Raw genomic sequence first — 27,073 nt, 5'->3', positions numbered from 1 at the left:
TCAAATAAACTTTTAATAAATATTTGAGTTGTACCAGAAATTTATTAAATTACATTTTCCTTCACGCTTTGATAATTTTATTTTGTGAAAAATTTTCAATTAAATGTATAGTTTTACATGTTTTACTCATTTTTATAAGCAGTTATATAGAACAATTTACATATTAAATATTGAGTTTGGGAAATTTATTATACATACTTATATATATATATATATATATATATATATATATATAATCTATAACGCATACACAATTCTATGTGTAAACTGTTATATTAATGTTTATTTAATTTTTTTTCAGTTAGTGTACTTATTTAATTGCCAGTGACTGTTAAATCAATTAAATAATACTATTTGATTTATAATTGCTATATTGAGTTATGGTCTAATGAAATTACATTAAATCATTTACTTATGCTTTCCCATATTTCAAATTATGTTAATTTTCGTTGCTTATTAATATTAGAAATTATATTAATTTTTTTTATGCGGAAACTAGTATATAATTTTCATGATTCAATCATTATAATAATGTAAAGTAACTGAATAAACACTGTTTTAGTTAGTGAGGATTTATGCAGTCATATATAATTTTTAGTTTTAACAGTTTGATTGTTCATTGGTACTATATTAAATTTTATTAAAGCGGGAGCATATGTATGCATTACATTTATCCTCCCAAAATTAAATTTCATCCTTTGAATAACAATTTGAATTTTGTAGTTGAAAGTAGAATAAAAAATATGCTTGTACACTTATCTGCATATAAGTATTAGTTATCACTTATCTACAAGGATAAAACTTTTAAACTAAGACTAGACATACAAAAGGTTTTCGTGAAACGTTAAATTATTCTATGCGTAATTGAGCCGAAAGTCACTCAAAATAACAAGTTCATAAGAAAGTTTTATAAATTTTCTCGATTTCATTTCAAATTTTCACTTTTCCTATTTTACTTTTCTTTTTACTCCATCTCCTTTACTTTTCAAGAATTAAGGTAATAACGGGAAGTATATAATTGAACAACATTTTATAATTCTTACGTATTGCAGTCTAAAATTTAATTTTTTTTTACAGTACTTACTTATACATTGTAATGAGAATAATGGTTTGAAATTCTTGAATAAAAGCATTTTTAGGAATGTTGAATTTCCAACTTTAGTAGAATAACACTCCAAAGTGATATAAATCTATGCTTTTTGTAGTTTCATTTTATAATATTATTTGTGTTTATAGGTTTGGGTGTACTCTACATGTGGATCACCTTAATAGATTAAAGAAAAAAAAATCTTCTATTTTATTTTGTTGTCTTTCACAACAAATTTGGGATGTTGAGTGTGTTGCAAAATATTTGTTTTCATTTTCGATATTTTTTCTATTGATTACAATCACCTTTTTTAATTGCTAGCTCTGCTATACTGACAATATTTTATGTTTCTGTTTTTTGTGTGATACTCGAGTTTACCATTATTATTGCTGTAATTATATTGTTTGCATCTTTATGTCATCCACAGCATCCAGTTAAAGCAATATTGTAAATCGATTGTTGAATATTTTTGTGTGTTGCATTCCAATTACAATGGATTCCAATATCGTGACAAAAGTTTAAGTGTCTCTTCTGTATTTTTTTTAAATATGTACTTACTTACCTATTTGGTGTGTTTTTTACCAATAATTTTTATTACTATGTAAGCTGATTTGAAATTGTCGATTACATTTCGTGGTAATGCTTTTAAGGTTGGGTATAAGTATTGTTTAAATATAAATAAATAAATAGATGAGAAAACATTTTAGTCATGGCATTTATATTTTCATAGATTTATTTTAGCATAAATGGGTGTATAACAGGATTTGTTGTTTATTGTGAATAAAAATTTCAAATTTTGCAGTAGTCGAATGTGTACTTAATTATTTTACATTAAAGAAAAAAAATGAGGTTAGTTGTCGATTAGATAAAATTGACATTTAATTTTTTGTTTAAGTCATATGTCAGTGTATGCAATTCTTTTGTTATTTAACTAGTTTTATTAAAGCCGCAATTCTTAGTATTTGCAGCAATATCGTTTTTGGAAAAAATACAAACTCAACAATGCCAATTCATTAACTGATTTAGCTGTTATTACCACACTGTTAAGATTTTGAAATCAAAATTCATAAACCTAGTGTATAAATTTTGTATTCTAAAAGACAAAATAAAGAATTTGAAAAAATTTTGCGATGAAATTTTATTTTAAAAGCAAAAATTCAGTTCTTTAATGGAAATGTTTGAGTGAAAACGATTGAAAACTTTTGAAATTGTTGTTTTTGTACTTATTTTTTAGTGTCTTTTATTTTCGTCATTGGATTTTTTTTTGGTCAATTATGATTTTTAGAATAAAAAAAAGAAAATTTTTGTTTAATTTCTTTTTTAATTCATTTACTTATCTTTTTAGTAATTTAGGAATTATTAAAAGGATTTTTTTTATTTTCAAAATTCAAGCATTTTTTTTTCCTTCATTCAGGTTCAAGAGCCCTTCATTAAACTGGTGATCTTAACTGAATGATGTTATTGTGGTTTTTAATTTAATGGAAGAACATTTTAAGTGCTCTTTTTTTGTAAAATTTCTCAACACGAGTAAACGCAAAGAGGCTCCCATGTTCATTTGTTTTTTTTTCTCAGGATTAATAAATGAAATATAATAAGGTCAATCCTTGGGGAACTTTTGATTTGTAAAAAGAAAAAACGTTTGAAAGTTAAAAATAAAAAAATGTAAAAATGTTTTTATTTGCAGGTCTTATTTTTTAAATTAAAAAGGATTAAAATATTTAGTTTTTTAATTTTTAAAAAAGGCATTCAAAAATCCCTCTCCAACGTCGACTTTTTAAAATTTAAAAATATATTTTTGTAAAAGTAATTTTAAAGTAAAAATGGTTTATGAGATTAATAGAATTTTTGTAGAGGTAAAATGCAAATGTGATTTTAACCAATTTAAAATAACAAATTTTCGCCTCTTATGTTTCATGGCACAGTTCCTTATCTCCTCACTTATTTGGGGGACCCCAGATCTTTATGAATATCACTATTGCGCACAGGAAAGACCCACCATATTACCACGGAGTACCCACTATATTACGAAGGACCTTGTTTTGGAAAGTTTGTCTTTGTTTGATGTGGGCTTGCTTGACACAGCCCCATAGCTGCAAGCTCTATGTCCATACAGGCATCATTGGGTTATATATCAACGCCTTATTGTATGTTGGCAATTCATACCCATTGACTTGGAGCCAATAGTTTCCTCTCTATTTCTTTTCTAATTCTATTGTTTTTTACATGTTCTTTCCACCTGACCTAAATTTTTATTTGAAAAATTCACATGTACAGCTTTATTTTCTATTAGCCTTATTTGCCAAGCAACAGTATCAATTATAAAAGTATTAAGTTTAAATAATAAACCGTCGTGCCAGACTGTATCGAACGCCTGGGCAACATCCAGAAATATTGTCGAACATATTTGCCTTTCCTCTCTAACGCCTTTTACACAATATTTGTTATTCTTTGTGCTTGATCAATTGTGGCATGCCTTGTTCTAAAACCAAACTGATGGTTTGGAATCAATCTATTATTTTCTGTTATATGCATCAGCCTTCTTAACAACAATTTTTCAAAAAGTTTTGATATCATTAGTAGTAGAGAAATCGGTCTATATGACTTTGCTTCATTCAAGGGTAATAACTTCCTCTACTTTCCAAGAACGAGGAAAATACCTCAAATTAACTGTTGCATTTATCAATTTTTGCAAAAATGTCATAGCCTTTCTTGGCAACTCTCTTAATATCTCAACAGTAATGCGATCAAAGCCCGGGATCTTATTCAGTTAAAGCGATTTTATCGCTTGGCAAATTTCCTTTTCATTAAATAAAGCCATAGTACTTTCATTCATATCAAAATCTTCTACAGAAGAAATACTAGCATTCAGCTCATTTGGTTGAAAAATTTCTTCCAAAGTGATCAGCAAATATTTCAGCTTTATCCCTGTTGTTTTTTGCCCATAATCCATCTGCTTTTTTTCATCAATAAAAAACACAATGATAAAAGAAACTGGTTCATGTTTACTGAATATTATACATTAGCTCTATGGTTCTCCCAGGAGGGATGTAGGAAATAAAAGTTATTAAAATTAAATTAATCTTGAATATTAATAATTATGGGTCGGAAGATTATTCACGTTTTATTTATTTCAAGCAAATGTAAGTATAAGTATTCGAGAGTATTACATACTTAAGTATTTTAAAATACACTAAAGATAACTTTGGCTGTAACTCAGTTTATTCTTAATTGCTATTAATTATTTCGGAGAAAAGTGATGTGTTTTAAGTAATTAAGTTTTTACTTCTATTTATTTGCGTCACGGTACTGTCAATTCTGATTGCATTTGATTCGAGGATTAGTTTTTTTCTTCGGGATATTTTTCGGGAACTTCACAATTTTTAAATTCAACATTCACGCAAATGTATTTTTTTAATATAAAATTTAATATATTTGAAATATTTTTGTATTTAAGTAAATTAATTCTTATAAAACTCGAAATATTATGAATTTGTTCCTTATTTAGCAAAATAATAAAAATAAAAGGATACTACCTTAAAAAAGGATAAGAAACCCATTTTTTTGTGTTTTTTATAAAAGTAAAAATTTCTTTCTCTTATTTCATTTTTCTTTTTAAATAAAGTTGGAATAAATGTCAAGCAGTGGTTTTATTACTCTGACATTTTCATTGGATCGATTATTGGTGATGAAAAAACCCACTGAACCAGGAAAAATTGTTCAATAACATATTTTTGTTTCATTTTTATTTGGCTCATATAATTTTATTTTATTTTATACTTTTTTTCTTTTATTTTGAAATTACAGCTTAATATAAAAGGTTTAAAGAGAGTCGAAGGTATGGAGAGAAAATGAGGTTATATAATCTAAATTATGTTTAAAGTATTAAAATAAATGGAAACAATTTGCTATTAATTCTTTGATGTTGAAGTTTATTGCCGCCTTTATTATTTCTTATTGAGTTAAAAAAATGGCAAAAATACTACATACATATGTACATACATCTGTACTCATACGTATATATGTATGAGTTTCTTTAAAATTTTTCTAAGAATATTTTGTATATACTTATATACATTCGTATACGTATATTTTCGTAAGGTAGGTTAAACTCCAGACTGTATTGGACGCTGTTGGTGAGGAAGTACAAAGTTAAGGCGAACATTTTTATAGATTATGCTTGGATAGATCTTTGCCATTTATAGGTTATAGATTTGTTATACTTAATATTATTATTCCAAATCACTGTTAGTCAGCTCAAAATTGGGAAATGAATTACTTTATGAAAAAGTTAGTATATAGTTTAAAGATTACCATTTAAAGTAAATTCCAAAAATTCATCAGTACCAAAATGAGCGGGAACTAAGAAAAATTATTGCAGTTTAATACTATATGTGACAACACAATTTGTCCCATTTGCTCCAGAAAATAAATAACTTATGAATTTTTAGGTTTTCTTCTTGTTCAACAGCAAAAATGAAGCAGTTTTTTACCTAATATTGCCAGAACCTTCACAAAAATGACTAAATAATGTTGAAATAGCAGTTTTTTTTGGCGCACAAAAATGTCAATTAATTTTGATATAAAAATGTTATAAAAATGTGAACCGATGTAACACTTATTCTTCCGAAAGATTTAATAACTGTCACTAGTGCTAGTGCAATTGTTAGTGCTAGAAAATACTAAAGGGCGATAAATAGTGCGTATTGAAATACTTTCGGGAGGTCCGAAGTGCTAGTGCAATATTTTCGGAATAACATTTTTAAGTCGTCCTATGAGTTGTTCTTAATTAAAGCTGATCTGCTGTGTCATGTTAATAATTGACACTTAATAACAGTTATTCCATTTTTTAAATAAGTGTTTCAAACTTTTCAAGTTTATTAAATTTATTTTGAAATCCAATCTGCTAATGGATTGGTTACTAAAAACAAAGAAACATAAATTTCAAATTACTACGATAGTAAAAAAAAAATTTATATTGAGTTTGAGTTGATAAAAAGTTTAAAATTCACTCGATAATTAATTCTTGGTTTAATTACATTTCATTTAAAAGAAAAAAATATCTCCTCTACCCTTCCATATAAAAAACTTGGAACTTTTATTATGGGAAAATTATTTTCCTCATTTTTCTTTGGAAAGAAGTAGACACTCTTTATCTTTTTATATAAAAATCCCATATTTTATATTTTTGTTAGTGTGAAAATTCAATTTTTAAAAGTTTGATGGTTTCAATAAAAAAGGATTAACAAATATAATGAATGGGATTTTCATGGAAAAGTTTAATTTAAAGATTAGTTCAAGAAGAAAAGATAGATTGTGTTAAAGTATAAGAAAAAGTTAGTTAACCTAACTTTTGTTTATAACTTTATTATGTTGGTTGTTTTAATATTAAAACGGCCACCTAAGTGTATATGTACTTATGTTTATAGTTATATTTAATACGATTTGCAAATATTTTTGCTTTTATTGTTTTACGTTCAAAGGGGAATAGGGTGTGTTGCAGGTTTGATATTTTTGTTTTTTCAATTTTGTGGTTTCAACAGATGCCCCAATGAATGCCTAAAGCAGAAGTGTGCCTGTTTATGATTTAAATATCAATTTTTATATAAGGATTTTGTATGAGGTGAATTGGATACCGAGTTTTTCAACATCTTCATAAACTCTTACAACTGCTTGACTATTGAATTTAAAGTCATCCAACGTTCATCACTTATAGTCGAATTTATATGAAAGAGTTTAATAATTTTAATAATCGATGCAATAAAATTTTAATTAAAAATTTACAACTTGTACTGAAAATAAACGTTAAACCGATTTTTAATTCTATTATTGATGTTTTTTAATCTTATTCTATTTACATATATACATACTTATATACATTAAAATTTTTCTACTTCTTTCGCATTATACTTAGTTCAGAAAATTGGTTCCATATCAAGAATTGTTATCTAAAAAGAATTTTTGTTCTATACTTTCAAAAGAAATTGAATCATATTGCAACTTGTGACTAACTAGATTGTTATTGTACAACCTGGTAAATAGTATGCTATAATCTTGTAAACCTATGCCATACGTGCACTATTTTGTTGTTTAGATGAATAAAATTTTCAATCCCTTTTACAAATATGTAAGTATGTATTTTCAAAGGATATTCTAATGTAATACACTTAGTCCATACCAAATAGATATGAAACACTTTTCATGATGTGGTAATCTTGTTTTGCGGTTTATTTCTTTTTGAGTTTTAAATGACGTTTTTTTAGTTTTCAATAAAATTTTGTTTTCACTTATCGATTAATGAAGCAATGCGAATTTACAGTTTCTACAATGTTTGACCACAATTAGAATGGTAATTGAAAAAATTTTAGGAAAGATTTAAACGGAAAAATTTAACCAGATTTTCAAAGATTTCTTACGTTTACTGAAGTTAAAATGAATAATTGTACACGATTTCCATTCAAGTTTTTGGTCTTCACAAAACATTTGTACTTACTGAAATACAAATTTTAATTAGGGGATGTTATTTCCGAATTACCAAATCTTTTCGATTTACTTAACATTTAACATTTCGAATAACGTTTACTCTGTTAATAAAATTTTTAAATAATTTTTTATTAAGTATTAACAATTTTATATTTTCTTGTCTTTTCAGATTGAATCTCCAACTTGAAATCAATATTAATTTAATGAAAATAATTTCTCCCCTGTAAAGGCGTCTATCATCTTTTCATATCTTTGAAGTCATATTCCATTAAAAATTTGAAAAAGACAATACAAATATGGATGTCATTAGGACGAAAATGAGCTTTTTAAGCATCATAATTTTATTATTATTAATTAGGTTTAAATATACCAGATGTGAAGTTTTTACGGCGTTAGCAGAAATGGAGGAACTATTAGAGACTGAATCTGCATTAATAACAAATTTAGAAAGTTATATAGATGTTCAACAGCGAAAAATAGATTATCTTAAAATGTAAGTACTTGTTAAATATATAATTTGATTGTCGTTAAGCAGCTTGATTAAAAAATGTTAAATTTAACTATAAGTGCGGATATAGGATTACCTACATATATATATTTAAAATGACATTTTATAGATAATTTTCTTAAAGGCGTCTCTAAAGCGTCCTAATTTAAAACTAACAACATGTGATGTGTTATAGGAATAGGCGACAAGGATTTTCTCCGTTTGTTCAACGATTTCTCTAGAAAAAATGTACCGAAAAAACAAAAACAATTGATCTTTATATAAGTATATTTTTACAAGCATACTAGTTTAAAAAAAGTTAGAGTTTCAAAGATTGATACTTACCATAATTATTTTTGAAAACCGTTGAATGAAGGCGTATGTGTGAAAATTTGAAATCCTTACATAATAACCTGAAATTATAACGAGGAGGAAGGCTAATTACTATGCATATTACGTCGCTTTGATTTGTGTTCAGTTTCTATTTTGCAAAATAATTTTTTTTTATTCTAAAGATAAATATCAACACAGTACATAATATTCAACACAAAGTTATTTTTGGTATACTTATGAAGAATATCTAATAAATTTCGTAAAACATTTTCATTGTGAACCATTTCAAAATTATCATTAATTTATTATGTTATGCTAATATTTTATACGAATTGTGTTAATTTGAAACATCAATAACATCAAAATTTTCTCTGTTCTTATTTTAATACAAAAAGATCCCGTGATGAACGTGACAAAATCTTTAACATTTTATTAAAATATTCTGATCAATGAAGATTTCATTTTCAATTTGCAATCACCATATTAATAAATCAATATGTTTTTCCAAGGTTTAAGTATGTAGATAAACTTGTAACTTTTAGAGAATATTAAATCATTAATAAATTGAATAAAACCGTTCCTAAAATTTCACGCTGTTCTTTTTCTTAATCCATTTAAATTATAATCAATTCTGCTCTTTCGATTCCAATACAATTTTTTTATTTAATTATTTTAACATTCGTTTTTAATGTATGTGCATATGAACATATGTGTGTACATACTTAAATAATTGAAGTATTTTATGGTGGTATGTAGACCTGGGATTAAAATGTAAAAGGCAATCTTCATTTATTTTATTAACCTTGAATGTTCTCTTTCAATCTAAATCATTACTATTCAATTAACACGATTTTGTAAGAAAATTTTCTAAGACATATTATGAATTTTATTATATTTTTCTTTTAATTAAATTGAAATTCATCAAACTAATTTTAATATCAAATGAAGTTGGCGTGTTTGCACTTATGAAAATACACAAACGATTACTCTTGTGATTCGAAATTAAATTGTGTACTTACTTGTGTACAAAGATATTTTTTCTGGTTTTCATTGTAAATTACTTACCCACGTATGAAAATGAAATACAAGATATTGGGAAAATACAACCGGTTATAAGAGATTACGATGAAAAAGATGAATATTACACGTAAATATTATAAATATGAAGAGTAAAAATTAATTTTATTAAAAATAAAAAGTAGTGTACTCTACAGTTAAATTAGGCAACTTGAAATATCAGAATAAATAAGATAATCTTCTTTTAAAAATGTGAAGTACAATTGTGAATTTGCTACAATATGGTTCACAATAAAGTTGCCTCACAATAAAGTTGTCATTAGTTGCTTATTAAGATTTTTAATAAACTTTTTTTATTTTGTTTTCAGAAAAATGCAGGAATACCAAAGAGAACATTCAGACGCATCTAGAGATATACAAGCATATTTATCGAATCCAATTAACGCATATCTTTTGACCAAACGTTTAACATTAGATTGGAAACAAGTAGAAAATTTAATGTCATACGATGTTGGCGCTTGTAAGTTATCTTTGAAATAATTTTGAAAGTAAAATTAAGTAATTGTGATTTAATTTTTGGTTTTTAAAGCATTTTTAGAAAATATAACAAACTACCGTCATATATTAAAATTTCCATCTGATGAAGATTTAACGGGTGCTGCAGTAGCGTTAATGAGATTACAAGACACATATAATTTAGAAACGGCGAGTATAGCAAGAGGTGAATTGAATGGTATTCAATATAGGTAAGTTTTGTGTTATTTTTTTATATTAATTTTGTTATTAAGAGAATATATTTCCCAACAATTTATATGTAGTACTGAAATGTCATCCGGTGACTGTTTTGAATTGGGAAGACAATCATACGTTAATGGTGATTTTTATCATACAATATTATGGATGAATGAAGCTATGTCAAGGCTAAATGTTGAACCAAAGAAAAATGAATCAGGTGGTGAATTTACAAAGGCTGATATTTTAGAATATTTGGCATTTTCTACATATAAACAAGGTAAGAATTTAATTTAGAGAAGGTATAAGAATGATCTGGATCAGAGAAATTCGAATATAAATAAATTCAGGCGTCTAGGGGTGGTTTTGGAAGGTTAAAAAAATTTAAAAATTTCTTTCCGACGAATATCCGTAATAGCTGTTAAACCCAGAGCAAAGTTATGAATAAATTTGTCATAATTTATTTATATAAAGCTAAAATTAAACTTTATCGTTATTGTATAAACGTTATGTCATACCTTAGCTTGACTTGCAGTATTTTTGAGAGCTCCATTTGGCAGATTTAACGCTGCATAATATGACTGACCTTTCTTCCGTTTTTGTACCTTTTTTAAATATCCAAAACGTTCCAAGAACTGATTTCCTTTCTACCCTTCTAACTAAAAATCAAAATTTTTAATATAATTTCCAAAAAATTAAGATATGCATATATATACGTAATGCTTATATCAACAAGTTCGTATCGGACAAAACAAGTTAGCTTGGCAGTATTTTATTTTTTAATTACCTGAAATTAAAAAAAATAGTTTGAATTTTACTATCTACTACTAGTTTCTACATTAATATTATTGTAAATTCTAATTGAAATCACATTGTTATATTCCCAAAAATAATTTTCTTATAATTAAAATAAAATTGAAATAACACGGAGAAAGAAGGAAAGATAATTTATCTTTCATTATTAAACGAAATTCTACTTAAATGCTGGCATTCAATTTGACTAAAATTTAATCATGATGAAATGGCAACAGATGAAAATGTGAAAAGTGTCTGTCTGTCAACCATTTTTTTCGAAGATATTAAAAATAACAAGTAGTGAAAAATGTTAATTGTCATTTTTCGGCACAAATGTATGAAAGTTTTAGGGTGATTTTAAAATTTTGTTTTAAATTTTAAGAAATTAACTTAATATTTTTAATATCAAACTTTAGCATTTTCCAATTTGAATTAATTGATAAATTATATGTATATAAAGAGTAAAATTAAAATGATTAAAAAAAAGGGTAACTTTTTCAAAAACTTTCAATTGATAAAATAAAATACAAAAAGCGTTTTTAATAAGATTAATGTTTCTGCTACTTTTATATATACTTTAAGGATCTCACTACTGATAATAGAACTCAAAATTTAAAGAGAGTATAAATAATATTCGGAATAAAATAAGTTTGTCACATTTTATTAAAATCTAAAACAATAAAATTGAAAGGGAAAGCTTAACTTTTTTTAATACAAATTATCCGAAAAATAATAATAATATTGTAGATGTTACCTATCCTTATTATTATGAGTTGATTTACAAGAATTTTAATTAATCCTGCAGATTTACAAGTACTTAATCATTCTAATGTTGGAGGAATACAAAATTCAACCGATTTTTTTCTTATATACACAAAGTTTGTGTTGTTAGAATTTTATATGTATGCATGTATGTATTTCAGTTTAAAATTTCAGTTTAAGTTGCCGATTTGTTCGATATTAATCCGAAGTTTTATGCGCTCCCATAAAGAAAATAATGAAAAATCAACAATTTTAATGATTTATTCGCTAACTACATTTAATAATATAATAACTTAAGCAATTCGGTTAAGTTATTATAAAATTATCAAGCTCTCAAATGTACGTTCATAATATAATATTCTCATAGTACATACCCATATGTCCTCTTTAATTTTGGCATACATATTGTTACTTTTTTTGTTGGTTTTGCCTTCAAATATAGAATCTCCTTCAATCATTATCATCATCATCAGCCACCATTCAAACAAACTAATTCCAATAAAAAATATACTTGCCAGCTATATGTACATACTTGGGTTAGGTATTGGACCAAAAGAGAACACTAAAAATAAAAAACATTATTTTACAAAAAAAAAATGTTATGAAAGCTTTGAAAGAAAAATATCTGATCGAAAGGACAATAAAGTATGCGTAGATGAAAATGTATACGTAAATATTAGTTTTTCTTTAAATTTTTCATTTTTGTTTTCTTTTTATTGTTGCCTTTGATTATCCTATTGTTTAGGGTAATGAGTATACTTTTCTCTTCGTATTTCTACTCTATAATAATTCAGTTCAACATCATAATAAAAATTTTGGTTACATTCTCATATGTTTTATTTTTTATTCTCCATAATAGATGGGCGGTATATCTATGTATGTATAAATTGAGCATATTTGTCTTTTATTATATGCAATTGTTTTTTCACTATATACAATGATACCAAATACATATATGTAAAATGTGGTCAGAAAATTAGAGCTGGAGATGTCAATAATGTAAAATAAATTTGTATATACTTTTGTGTGTATGTATATATACTTGATATAAATAAATTTTTTATCCTTGGATAAGGTAAAATAATTCAAACTTGTACGTATAATAACAATGCTACAAATTTTATAATTAAATTTTTTTTTGTAAAATTTGTTGATTTGCCTCTGATACTTAGAATTTTGTATTTGTATTTTTGGTCTAGGAAAACAAAATTTAATTTGCAATTATTAATTAATTTGAAATCTAAATTAACTATAGACATATCTAATTTGGTTTGCATAATATGTAAATATTCTTGTTCGAAAACTTTAATAATTCCTTTTGCAAGAGATAATTGGAATTGTATTCTATGCTAAATTACTATATAAATCTCCTATAATTTGTGATTTCCGGTCTTTATTCCAATAAGGTATCAATATAAATTCCACTTTTAGTTCAATAAAATCTAAAATTGTTAGTGACTTATCATGAATATTTTAATTTTAAGTGAAAAGATCGATTAATTCAAATGTCGTTTTGTATATTTGCTTAGAATTGTAATATTGCATTTTTCAGCTTGATCCCTAAAAATTTTTAATGGTGTGTTGAAGTCATTTAGATTCCCAAAATTTGTTCTTTTTTTGTAATAATTATGTCAAATATCTTTTATGTTACAAAAGTGATAATAGCAAAACTTCGTCATTATTTTACCTTTACTTTTATATTGAATACTTTAAAAAGCTTTTTGTATAACCTTTCTTTTTTGTATGCACATACTTCCACACCTTTATTAGATAAATGCATTGTCATAAAAAAAAGAAAGTACCTTAAATTTAATCGTAACGTAAGAGAATATTGTATAATACCCTTTTATCCTTTAATTTTTTATAAAATTATCGTACACACAGTTATGCACATTAAAATTCCAAGGATAACTTAATTAAATATAAATTTTTTTTACAGTTTATTTACTTTTTTTTCGTCATTCATATACAGTCGAACTCGCTTATATGCACACCCATTTTGGCAAACTTTTTTGTGCATATATCCATATTGTGCAATTATCCACTTCACGCTTAATTGCAAAAAAATTGCATATATGCGTTTGACGGCTATATGCAAAAAAATTGCAATTATGCGTTAAACCTTTTTTCGAAAATTGTTAGTCCCACATAAAAATTGTTTATTCATATTAATACACGTATGTATTATGTAAATCTATTTGTAAGTTTTATTAAAAAATAAAATTATAATGGTTAACAATTCATTAGTTTGAATATAAAACAAAATAAAAATTAAATTTGTTTGTAAAAAAAAGCATTTTAAGGAATTGCATAGTTAACATATAGATCTGTTTACGTTTTGTACGTGTTATAAAAAAAAAGTAAAAATGACTAACAGAATTGTACGTACAGAATTGCATTGGAACTACTTTAGACATACATGTACACATGTGCATGTATAGTATGTACATATCACAATTATTTTATAAAAATAATTCTTTAATTATTTTGGCTTAAACAATAATCAGATATTTTTTTCTGTTTCAATTCTTTGCCTTTTAAATATTCTGTAATAATAATATCTTCTAAATTTTCTATACCTTCGCATGTTACAATATTTTTACAGTTTTTAAAATAACTTTGAATGATTTTGAATGAGTTTACAACTTCTTTCATTGTATACATTTTGGTGGCAATAGAGTTTTTACAAATTTCTTCATTTTCAATAGGATCATCTACTTTTACAGCTTCAGGTTCCTCCAATAGTTCTTCAATTATTTCGGAATCTGTCATTTCACCATAACATTGAATATTTGAATCAAGCTCAACATACTCTTGGAACTCCTCTTCACTCATACATAAATTATCAGATTCTACCTCACAATTGTCTAAAGTAATATCGTCAACACTTTCATGGTCCTTTACAAATTCAGCTTTTCTAAAACAAGATTTAATAGTGTCAGATTGAACCAACCCCCATGCTCTCTTAATCATGTGAATTGCTTTTAAAATGTCAATTTCTTTATAAAAATCCTAATGCAAAAAGTTGCTTCCTTACCAAACACGTCTTGTACTGAGCTTTAAAAGATCTGATAATTCCTTGATCTAAAGGCTGTATAATTGAAGTAGTGTTGGCTGGTAAAAATTCTATTTTTATATTACTTAATTCAACATCAATTCTGTGACATGCCGCATTATCAACCAAAAGCAAAATATTTTTCTGTTGTTTCTTCATTTTATTATTTAGGTCAATCATAATTTGATTCCATATTTCAGAAACCATCCACGCTTTCTTTTGAGAAAAATAAGATAGGGGCACTTCTTTATTTCTAAAAGCACGTGGGTTTTTCGGAGTTCCAATCACAAAAGCGTATTTCTGAGTACCATCCATGTTGCATACAAATAAAATAGTGAGACGATTTTTTTGCATTTTGCCCCCAAAAATCTTTTCTCCTGCAAAAGCTAACGTACCTTGTGGAACAGCCTTATAAAATAACCCCGTTTCATCGGCGTTAAACACGCAATCGGGTGAATAATCTTTTAGCATTGTTTTAAGAGTTGTACTGGTCCACGTTCTTGCAGCGTCTAAGTTCGCATCATTTTTTTCGCCCATTATCCGATGAAAATTAATGTTTTCTCTATTTTTCCATCTATGAAGCCACCCATTATTTGGTTCAAAATTATTCACACCTAAAATTTCAGCAAATTTTTTTGCCTGCTCCAATAACATTGGACCGGTTATATTAGCATTTTGCATCCTTTTTTCGGTAAACCATTTTGTCATTGCTTGATCTACATCATGATGACTTCCTTTTCTCAACCTTTTTCTGTTTAAATTTTTGTTTTGATGAACAATACTATTCCAGTTACTTTCATTTTGCAGAATACGTGTAATTGTAGATAAATTTACATTATATTTAATAGACAATTCTTTTCTGCTCGCTTTGCCTTCTTTTATTTCTTCTACAATTTTAAGTTTTTCTTTTACGTTCAAGCTGGTTCTTTTTTTAAGTTGATACGACGCCATGCTAATACATATAGATATATTAGAAATAATAAATCTGTTTAGAATAGTTTACTTACATAGGGTTTTATAAAATTTATTTACATTGCATAAATGTAATTCAATCCGTACAAATTTTAAATATTACGTCCGTATTCACCCGCCTTTTTGACACTTCAATAAATTTCAAAGTTAAATTTTTATGTCAAGTTTGTACTAGGGATGACAGTGTATTAGGGATATATTGAATACTAAACTTTATTTTCTATGTCTTACACCAGATGGCTCACTCCAACATTTTTTTATTATTTAATTGTAAAAAAAAATTTTGTGCTTATAAGCGAAAACTTTTGTATGAAAAAATTACAAAACTGTCAAAAAATTGTATGCTTATAAGAGTTTTGTGTTATTAAGCGAGTTGCAGTTAAGCGTTATAAATAGTATGAAGAATTATACACGCATATTTGCTTATATGCGTGTTGCAATTAAGCGAGTTCGACTGTAAATAAGTATATGCATATACGAGTGTATAAGTGTGTTTAAGTTTTTCATTTTTTTAAATGGAAAATTTGAACTTATACTATTTCAAAAAACTTTTGATGTACATATTATGTATGTATATCATATTTGTAACATTATTTTTTAAAAAATCCCATAAACTAATTCGGAAGTAAAAGAAACAGTAAACGTAATCTTCTTTCCAAATAGTACAGAAGAACAAATTTAAGAGTGTTTCAAAGCATATAATAGCGAAGAGATACAAACAGAGCAAGAGAAATGAATACAAAATTTCAGAAAAAAACAGAAAACTATTTGATTCGACAAGTTTTCTCTTGAGTTTATCATAATGACTCTAATATTTAACATCCTTTTCAAGAATTCAAAAAAAAGGAAAAAAAAAAGAAAATCCTTCTTATTTAAGAAGATAATAAATTATAACATGCACATCTGAATATTGATTACTTATGTAAATAGATTGCTCAAGAAAATTTATAGAAGGATCATAATATAATGGAGCAAGAGAAAAATATTGAGTTTATCTCAATGTAGAAAAAATTTAGTAAAAGATTTAAGTAAATATTTACAATAAAAAATTGAGGAAATGATAAGGTTTCAATGAAGTTTCAATGAACACAATTCACATACATACTTATACATACTACGTAAATATTTAAATAATTATGTAAAGTGTATAATAAATAAATGTTAACTTCAATATGGAAAAACTGTTCCTCTCTATTTTTCAAAATCTTTTCAACTCAGTACATATTTCCCTTTTTATTACAATTGTCACCGAGAGCCGTGGTCTCTGCTGACATTGTAGTGTATATCTCTACCGCATTTATCTTTTATATATTGGACCCTTCATGTCAGGTTTTTTCTACTGCCGTTTCTTTGGAAGCAGTCGCAGACCAGGAAGCCGTCCATTCGTATCAGACGCGCTTGGATTTTGTACGGATTTTAGTGGAGCCGTACAAGCGTGGCTGGTGTAGGTATTTCTACTCAAACAACCCACCGGAGAATTAAACATAGTGAGAAAAAGATCCAAGGAATTCTCCCGAAGTGAAAAAAGGAAAAGAAAATGAGAAACATATACCCCCATCAAAGATGGTTGAGAACACAACTGGAGATTTAAAACTCACACTCTCCAACCTCCTAAAACGATAAACTGCAATTGGGAGAAAACCCTCCCAGACAAAGAACTCTCCAAAGAGGTGGGGATACAAAAAGAAGTCACGGCCCCATTAGATGACTCTCCGCCATATCAAAGCTACTCCGGTAGCATTGGCAAGATTGTTGGAAACCATGACACAACTGACGTTTATCGAAGAACCCAGGTTACACACAAAACAAATCCAAGGATTGCTTATTAGAGATTCTGATAAAGAAGAGCATTAATTCTATTCTACTTTCAGAATTAATGGCGGGGAACTTGACACTCGTCAGGCTATGTGTTAACAAATGCGGTAGAAATCTGGAGATAATTCTAGTATCGGCCACTTAGCAGGAAGTCTACTTAGGTACCAGTGCTGGAAGTACGAAAGCTGACAGAGTATTATTACAAGGAGAGACTACCTCTCATTATCGGATACATTGAAGGTGCCGTCACACAATACTCTTTAAAATGCGGTTTCATTTCATATTTCGATTCGAATTTGTTTAATATCCGAAAAAAATTCGTATCTGTTGTAAAGGCAACTACAATGTGTTTGAAAGCCTATTCTAAGAAAATTTTCATTTTTGACAACAAATTTTTATGAAACAAGGTTTGAATTTTAAAACAAGGCTTGAATAATGTAAGCATGTCACTTAACTTTCTTTCAGTTATATGGCAATTTTTTCCAATAATTTTTGTATAAATTTTTGTTCAATTATTTTTGCAATAAGTTTGGCAAGCATAATATGGTTCGAAAAAATTGATTCCAGTTCACCTTGATTCTATTCACTTAAAATATTTTTAATAGATTTAAAATAATTAAATGCAAAAGAATAGAAAAGTTTTATTTTTTCTTCAATTAAGAATTTTTAAATTGAAAACTTTAATTACTATGTACATGCTTTCTTTTTTCGTATGTATGTATAGATCACCATAACGTGTGTGAACTAAATGGCAAATATGCTTCCTTGTACGTAAGGTAAGAGAACATGTTGATATATATCAGACCATTGTTAAATATCTTTGATTATTAGAGAAAATAAAAGATTTATTGTCCCTGAGTACCATTTTTGTTATAAGTTAATTTCATTTTCCATTTATTATTTTCCTTTTAATTATCGAGAATGAAAGCGAATTGAAAGATTTTTTCTTCTCATTCTGATTCTGCCATTTGATAATAGTATTTGAGGTTAATTGTTCTAAACAAAATTAAAATTGCTCAAATATATATACATGGCTATATAAACATACGTTTAAGTGTATAAGTATATAATAAAAAATATTAGTATACTTTTCCGGAATTAGGTGAAAAAGAAGAAAAATTAATTGTTTCTATGCGGGATAATCAAAATGCATTAAAAATAAACGTGGAAGAATTATTAAATATTTTGAAAGAATTCCCAAGTTTTTACTACATTTTTAATTTTTAATCAGTTGTCTAGTAATCTGATACGAAATTAGGAAATTTAACGAAACTATGTCAATTTCAAAAATTATTTTTAATCTTATTTTACATTGCAAAAGCGTAAAGTCAGAGTTACACGCTTTTAAATATATTCTAAAATTCTTATCTTTGAACCAATTAAATGTTGCATTTAAATTGAATTAAAAAGTATTTAAATTTAATGTTTTTATTAAATATTTTTAATTTTTTTTAAATCGATTTAGTTTTAATATTCAACAAGTTAATTTTAATTTAAAAAACTTTACTCTGCAAAAAACATTGCAGAAAAAAAAATGTATTCCCAAGATAAGCACAGACATTTTTTCCAATTTACTTGAAAAACGAAAATGTAAAACTAAAAAAAAATTTAGTCAATCAAAGTCATAGATTTTAAATTAGCACATTTCGTTTTTAATAATAACTACCCAACTGCTATTTGTATACAGCCCGAATAATGAAATCCATCTTGTGATATTAGTAAACCAATTGTTACTGTACGACAAACTTTGTATTAGGAGGAATTAAAATAACAGATTCAAAAAACTGTAGTTGCATATAAAGTGAATTAGTAAATAATTTAGTTAAGACACAAGACTTTTATTAAAAAAGTGAGGTTGAAGGGGGATACAAAATAATTTAGTTGTAGTAAAATAAAATATTGACATCTATAAACTATTAAAATATAGTTTTTGTCAGTTTAACATGTTGACGTAGATTAATAATGTTCTCGCAAAAATATTTTTGTATGCAAATTTTCATATTTATCAAAAGCTCTTGTAAACAATCGGCGGACGGGTAAACAGAATGAAACCAATAGGCACTTTTTACGAAACTTTTTTTGGCCATGTGCTAAAAATCAAAATAAAAAAATAAAACAAATTTTTTTTAATTTTATTATGGCATTGCAATAAACTATTAAAAATTCAATTTTTACTCTCTAAATTCACACCATATTCCAGGTGAATTACCTAATATTATCTTCGAAACAAATAAATGGTGTGGGTACCGATTACATACTGCATAAATGCCCTTTTCAATATACATTGGTTGTGTATCGCTTGTACTACATATTGTATTAGGAAGAGGTGTAGAGACAAGGAAAGAAATTGAAAAAATTGAAATACGCCATGAGCATTTAAAAGATTTTTTTTGTACCATATTTTCACCTTAAAACTATAACCATAAAATTATTATACTACATGAGTGTAGCTACAAGAAACAAGAATGAGTTAAAAAAAATTGGTATACACTTTTATACTCTTGTGGGTTCATTCTAAGGAGCGACTAGCTTTTACGAAATATTATGATTTGTCAAATAAGGGTTTTTATATTTTAATGTGAATCATGCCAATTCCAATTTTCATGCATACAAGAATAAGAAAAACTTCGCATGTGTATAAAGGTTACATTTTTCTTCAACTTTAATAACGTATATGCATGCAAGATATTTTTCACAATATCGTGTTTAATGTTACCCATGTACCCATATAAATAAGTATACATACATTGTTAGATTTCCTGTAAAAGTTGTGTATAAATTATGTAAACATAAATTATATAATTGAATTTAATAAAAGAAATTGGAAAACTTTCATTTTTATTTTATTACATGGTTCTTAAGAATCACTGTTTTGCTTTGGTGTCGCAATTTCTCCTTCCAAATTGGGAAAACAATAAAAAAATTAACAGAAAATTTGTAATAGAATGTCCGTAAATATATTGGAAAAAAGGATTTATTTGTGACTCCGTTATTTGAGTTTTCTTTTGTTTTGATTTAGTAGTAAAAGTTTGTGTTCTTAGGCACAAGTTGTTCTTTTATATTCCTTTGATAAAAGAAAAATTATAATTTGTTTTTATCTTAGAGAAAATATGATTTTCGAATTTTTTAAAGATTTGTTTTTTAAACTATCATAAAAAATTGTATTGGCTAGGAAGCAATATCACTTAGTTGATTTCAACTTCAGTTTTTTGATGTCGATTTCAACTTCAGTTTCATATTTTGACTTACACGGCCAAAATATGAACTCGTAAAACACGAATGAAACAAACGTATTATTTCATATAACAACAATCTTAATTAAAAAATGTAAATATTTTTTCTTTTGTTTCGATAGGAAATGTCGTTGGGGCCTTAAAAATGACTAACGAATTACTTGATATTATACCTGATCATGAGCGCGCCAATGGTAATAAACAATATTATGAAAAAGAATTGGCACAACTAAAACAAAGTGACAAAACCAAAAACTATGTAAAAGGTGATGATGGATCGGATGACACGCCAGTTGCTGATTTAGTAATATTTTTTTATTTGTTTTGTATATCTTTTTTTTTTAATTAAAAAATTTTAATAATTTTATAGCCAGTTATAACAGTATCGAAAGTAGATCCATATAAATATGGATATTCAGAAAGAAAATTGTATGAAATGATGTGCCGTGGTGATTTAGAACCATTACCAGAACAACAAAGACCATTGCGTTGCAGATACGTTAGTCATGACGTACCATTTTTAAAATTAGCTCCATTAAAATGGGAAGAAGCTAGTTTGAATCCGTTAATTGTTATGTATCATGATGTCATGTATGATAACGAAATTGAATTAGTAAAAAAAATGGCAAAACCACGTTTCAAAAGAGCTACTGTACAAAATTCTGTAACTGGCGAATTGGAAACTGCAAATTATAGAATAAGCAAATCGGCATGGATTAAAACTGAAGAAAGTAAAATTATTGAGACTATAGTACAGAGAGTAGAAGATATGACTGGTTTGAATATGGAAACAGCTGAAGAATTACAAGTGGTTAATTATGGAATTGGAGGACACTATGAACCACATTATGATTTTGCAAGGGTAAAAATAAAATTAATATATTCTGAATTGAAATAAGCTTACTTTTTTTTTTAAATACAGAAAGATGAGAAAAATGCTTTCAAAGATTTGGGAACAGGAAATCGAATCGCCACGGTTTTATTTTATGTAAGTTAATGTGATAGATTTAAGGTAATATAATAACAATTAGAAAATTTGGTTTTTGCTAATATTTTGCAGATGAGCGATGTTAAACAAGGTGGTGCTACTGTATTTCCAAATATTAGAACGGCAGTATGGCCGAAGAAAGGATCTGCAGCATTTTGGTTTAATTTATTTGCTTCTGGTGAAGGCGATTATCGAACACGGCATGCTGCTTGTCCAGTTTTAGCGGGTACTAAATGGGGTAAGTTCGAAAAATATTTTTCAGAATTTCAATTTTCTAATATTTTTTTAAAGGATTTTCATAACTTAATATTTTGGTCCTACAAAATTTATCGATTTTTTGTCCAGTAAACTATTATTATCTATGACATAACGCTTTTTAGTAAGAAGATCAATATAAATCTAATGCGATCACTTGTTCCTACAATATATTAGTAGAACGGTTTTTACTAAAATACTCAACTTATTTAGTAATGTACCAGATTTATTTGTATTTATATAAACGCCTTTAGAATTTTTTTTCTCGGTGTTACTTCGAAATGCGAAATTCTTTTGTTTACTAGCGTCTTCTATAGATATTATTCTTTTTCTCTAAAAAATAAATATTTTGCTAATTAATAACACTTTCTCTTATAAAAATAATCAGGTTATTTCTCAACTTAAAATTAAAAGTTTTTTCTGCATAAGTTGCTGATATAAATTTAATAGCACTCACAGTCTTTTATTCATAACTTCCTTTAATTTTTGCAATTATAAAAAAAACTTAAATTAAACTTTTCAATTATAAGGCTCATGAAATGAATTTAAAAAGGGTTAGAAATAGTACATATTGTATGTATATATGTAAGTATAAATATACAATATGTAAACGCATTGTTTTTTACTATTCAATGTAAAAGTTCACGAAATCTTCCTATTGAATTTGAATTTTCCAAGCAAATATGGAAGTAAATTCAAAAATAGTTTCAAAACTTTTTTTTATATAAAACAATTAAATTCAAAAAGTAAAAATTATTGAAAGAATAATTATTTGTTTGCGAACATGACAAATTTGTTTTATTACTGGAATTATTTTTTATTTGATGAATAAGATTTTTCCAAAAAATTTTAATTATTTTTGTCGTATGAAGCTGCTACTCTTTTTTCTACACAAGAAAAGCATCTTTACAGTGTACAGGTTCTGTAACTTAAAAATTGTAAGGAATTGGTTAAGTTGGATTTTTTAGTCTTTCGTTATTAATCAAGAGAGTTTAAAAAATAATTCTAAGTCCGCTTCTGTTTAAAATAGATAGTAAAAATGAAAACAATAGTAGTGTTTTTTTTTAAACAGAATTAAATACAAAATGAAAGCAATAACAGAAGAAAAGAAAAAGGAAAATCCTTTTCGTATTATTTTAAAAAAAAAAGTTTATTTCAAAATTTTCTCGTTTCGCAAAATTTTTATGTATCTCAGTATGGCCACCGTACTAGTATAGTACTTATTTTACTCTACAATATTTTGTCATTATTTAGAAAATTTTAAAAAGTTTGAAAACCCAATAAAGCAGAGATATGTAAAGTGGCATTTTTAAAGTCAGGAAGTTTTATAATTAAAAACATGTTTAAATTAAAAAATGAATTTATAATATTTTCGTGTATAGATCAGTTGTGCCCTTCTTTCTGAGTGCGTGCCATGACCTTACAGTGGCCGCTCGAAATCTACCCCCTGATGAACATAAGCACCTTGAAAATGATAATCCTGGTTAAAACTTTTAAAACACTTCGAAAACATTAAACTTTAAATAAGGTTTCGTTTCATTTTTCTTGTTTTCAAATTTCTCTCTTTTTTGAACAAGAAGGCAATACCTTCATTATTTCGAATGAAAATGGATTAAAAAAAATATTTTTCCTATTTGTAATAAACGAATAAATAGATATGTTGTACATTGTATAGAACCTCCTACATAACTATATTATAATATAAAAAAGATATTTTAATATAATAGAAAAAAGAAAATTTCCCAAGTTGATTATTTGACAAAATATTTTTGCAAATATACAGAATTCCTTTTGTTTGTATACAGTAATAAGCAATAAGCAATGTGTATGGGTGTATGAATGTTTAATGCCTTAGTCATGGTAGTGTGTTCAATGTATATACGTTCATTTCTGTAAACAGTTATTCAATACCTTACGCACTTTTGCATGTGTATACTTAATTTTTTAACAAATAAACTATAATTTTTAATTTGTTTTTATTAATTTGTCAAAATTAATCACAAATCATTAATTATTCAGTTTTATATTTTAATTTTTGAAAAGTTCACAAATATTAAGACGGTAGCATTTCAAATTTAGTGCATTTAACTAAATTTTTGTAATCAATAATTATAGGTCTATATAAATTACAAAACTATCTTGGTTCACAACAATGGTGAAATTCATGCATTATTCAAAACTTGTTTTTTTTTCTTTCGGCACGTTTCCTTTTGAGTTTTATTTTAATGAGACATGTTTTTTTCATAGTCTAATAAACTTTGGCTTTTTAACCGAGGTGGAATGGTTTATTAAGCAAAAGAAATGTTTAAACCTTAATCCACCATGTTGGTAGCCACCTTCTGCTAAAAATCTTCTGCAATCCATGTTTTTTTTTTTTAAAAACTAATAACAAACGTCGTTTTAATGTAAATTCGAATTTACATATATGATTAATGATTATTTTAAATCATTCAAATGTTTAATTTGAACAAATTTTAGAACATACTGCCAGTTCAAATTTTTTGCGATGTGATTTTGTTACATAGTATATTTTCGAATCGCAAACCAATAAGAATCATAATAAATTTTCGAATGAAACACTGCATAGTATTTTATATAGTTATATACGTTTATATATGTGATGTGTATGCATATATATTTAGGTACTTATCTTTTTGTTCTATTGAATAATGTGAGACCAGTAGAGGAAACTTTTATTGTGTTAAATCTATTTGTGAGTTAACGGAAACATATTTTTTCAATTAATTGTTTGGATAATAAATTTTATATCCTTTATTCCTTTTTTTGTCGATTTGTTTTTTCTTCTTTTTTTGTATTCATATTACATGCCTTTACAAACATATAAATATACTTATGTATATTATAATTAATATGTATGAATTCGTAGAAATGTTTTTATATGTACATAAGTATTACATACGCACATTTAAATAAAATAATATAAAATTATACATAATATTATTTATTATCAACAGACATGATAATATGCTTATCTAATATATTTTGCATTAGGGTTATGTGGGAATAAAAGCATATTTTTCGAAGATGATTTTAGAAAATAGATTGGGACAAAAAGAGGATAAAATATACTTTAATTTTGTCCATAAAGAAAATTTAAAAAGAAAAATTTAAAAGAACATTACAGTTATAACTTTTTTTATTTTCAATATATGTATTTTCGAAATACACACATACATATTATGTAAAATGTATGTAAGCATAGCATTATTTTAAGGAAAATAGCGTTATTTGTTGGTATGGGTATGGGAAACATACATAAATGATTTGATGTTTAACAAAAGGAAAATTCTAAAGAAAAATTATTAAAATCGTTTGACATTTTTACTAAATTATAGAAATAAAGAAGAGTATTCACATTCAAGGCAATGTGCCTATTAATTTTAAAGATTATTTATTTGTTAATCTATACATACATAAATACATACATATATACATACATATAATAGAAACATAATGCTTTGTCATTGAAGAAATTTCTATGTAAAATGCGATATTATAAAATAATTTCACTTTAATCATCATTATATTTGAATGAAAAATATTCTATGAAATTAATTTCAATCTCAATTATTGTTAAATAATATTATTTATTTATTTAAATTAAATATTATTTATTTATTTAAATTAAAATGATATTAATCAAAAGCAGATGCAAAGTTATGTGATTATGTGAATATATTTGTCTTGAATTTTGTTTGTCGTTTTGAATTTTTAAATTAATAAAAATAAGAGTTACTCGTATTTCCATAATTTTCTTAAGTTGGTCAATATAGCTGCTATTAAATTAGTTAATAATTAATAATTTTTTAATAAAACTAGATTTCTGTAATAAGCACAGTAACCAACGTAACGAAAAATTTAAAGTCCTTTTTAGAATAATACTGTTAAAAAAACTATTTTGGCTATTTTAAAAAACAACCTGTTGGCTGTTTTGTTGAATTTTGAAAGCATTTGTGACACTTGTCAGTTCTTACATTTTTAAAAATAAGAAATTGCGTTCAATCGTGCTTCCTTGTAATAATCGCTAAAATTATTTTTTTGTTAAATGAAAGTTACATTGTATTCTTCTGATTAAAGGATGAATGCCTTGCCAAAATATTATATAATCTTTGTTTGGGAATATGTAAAATTTTATCCACACTAGCAATATATAAATATGTATATATTTATACTATATACTATGTAAAAGTTTTTATTATAGTATAAAAGGAATAAGTACCATATTTAAATTTACGACGCAAAATTTTTGATATTTAATTTAAAACAATGCTTATGCTTTTATTTTATTTGTCATTACAATCACATATACTATTTTACCATATAATACTTATACAGTTTTATACTATACAATATAATACTTTATGCTTTACCAATTAAAAATATTACAATAGAAATAAAAATTTTGAAAAATTTATTATTAAAATTAATAAATTAATTTGAATAGAAATTTTTATCTACATTGCATTTTTTTGAGATTTTACACTAAAACTCTTATTTTTATTTTCAGTTTCTAATAAATGGATACATGAAAGGGGACAAGAATTCAGAAGACCATGTACATTAGAACCAGATCACACTGATGAATTTGTTGTTTAACAATGATGTACATATATAGAAACTCGGACTATATAATTAAAAAAATTTCTACTTAACTTTTAAATTCTCGGACAAATGTTATTTTTATTATTATTTTTTTTTGGTATAAAAATAATAGTTCCAAATTTAATTATATTTTCTAAGGAATTTTCGAATCAAAATTATATCTTTCATATTCTAAACTTTAAAACACTTTAACTTTCATTTAAAATTTTGTTTTTGTTTTAAGCTTTAAAATTAATTTTGAATTCCTGTTTAGTCATAAGAAATTTTTGTTTATGTATGAAAGTTTTATATGCGAATGTGTAAGTAGTGATTTTTAAAATTTCAAATAATAATAAAGTTAAAAAAATGATTTTTGAAAATAATTAATACATAGAATAATAGAAAATATTATAGTAATTTAATAAATTTTATATAATAAAGAAAATTATAATAAAATGCA

At 25.8% G+C, this 27,073-nt stretch overlaps 1 protein-coding gene across 1 annotated transcript in view; it reads left to right on the top strand.

Annotated features, from left to right (window-relative positions):
* The window catches only part of LOC129611666 (prolyl 4-hydroxylase subunit alpha-1), a 37,357-nt gene extending 10,284 nt beyond the window's left edge, over positions 1-27,073 (top strand). The window contains exons 2-10 of the mRNA XM_055524918.1: positions 7,737-8,060; positions 9,773-9,924; positions 9,994-10,150; positions 10,223-10,416; positions 20,891-21,072; positions 21,139-21,630; positions 21,691-21,756; positions 21,829-21,994; positions 26,540-27,073. Coding sequence (XP_055380893.1) covers positions 7,864-8,060; positions 9,773-9,924; positions 9,994-10,150; positions 10,223-10,416; positions 20,891-21,072; positions 21,139-21,630; positions 21,691-21,756; positions 21,829-21,994; positions 26,540-26,628 — 1,695 coding nt within the window. The 5' untranslated portion in view covers positions 7,737-7,863 and the 3' untranslated portion in view covers positions 26,629-27,073. The remainder of the gene's footprint in view (positions 1-7,736; positions 8,061-9,772; positions 9,925-9,993; positions 10,151-10,222; positions 10,417-20,890; positions 21,073-21,138; positions 21,631-21,690; positions 21,757-21,828; positions 21,995-26,539) is intronic.

This window comes from Condylostylus longicornis, unplaced genomic scaffold (genome assembly GCF_029603195.1).
Source record: "Condylostylus longicornis isolate FDR11 unplaced genomic scaffold, ASM2960319v2 ptg000055l, whole genome shotgun sequence".
Lineage (NCBI taxonomy): Eukaryota > Metazoa > Arthropoda > Insecta > Diptera > Dolichopodidae > Condylostylus > Condylostylus longicornis.
This window is presented reverse-complemented; position numbering and strand designations above follow the sequence as displayed.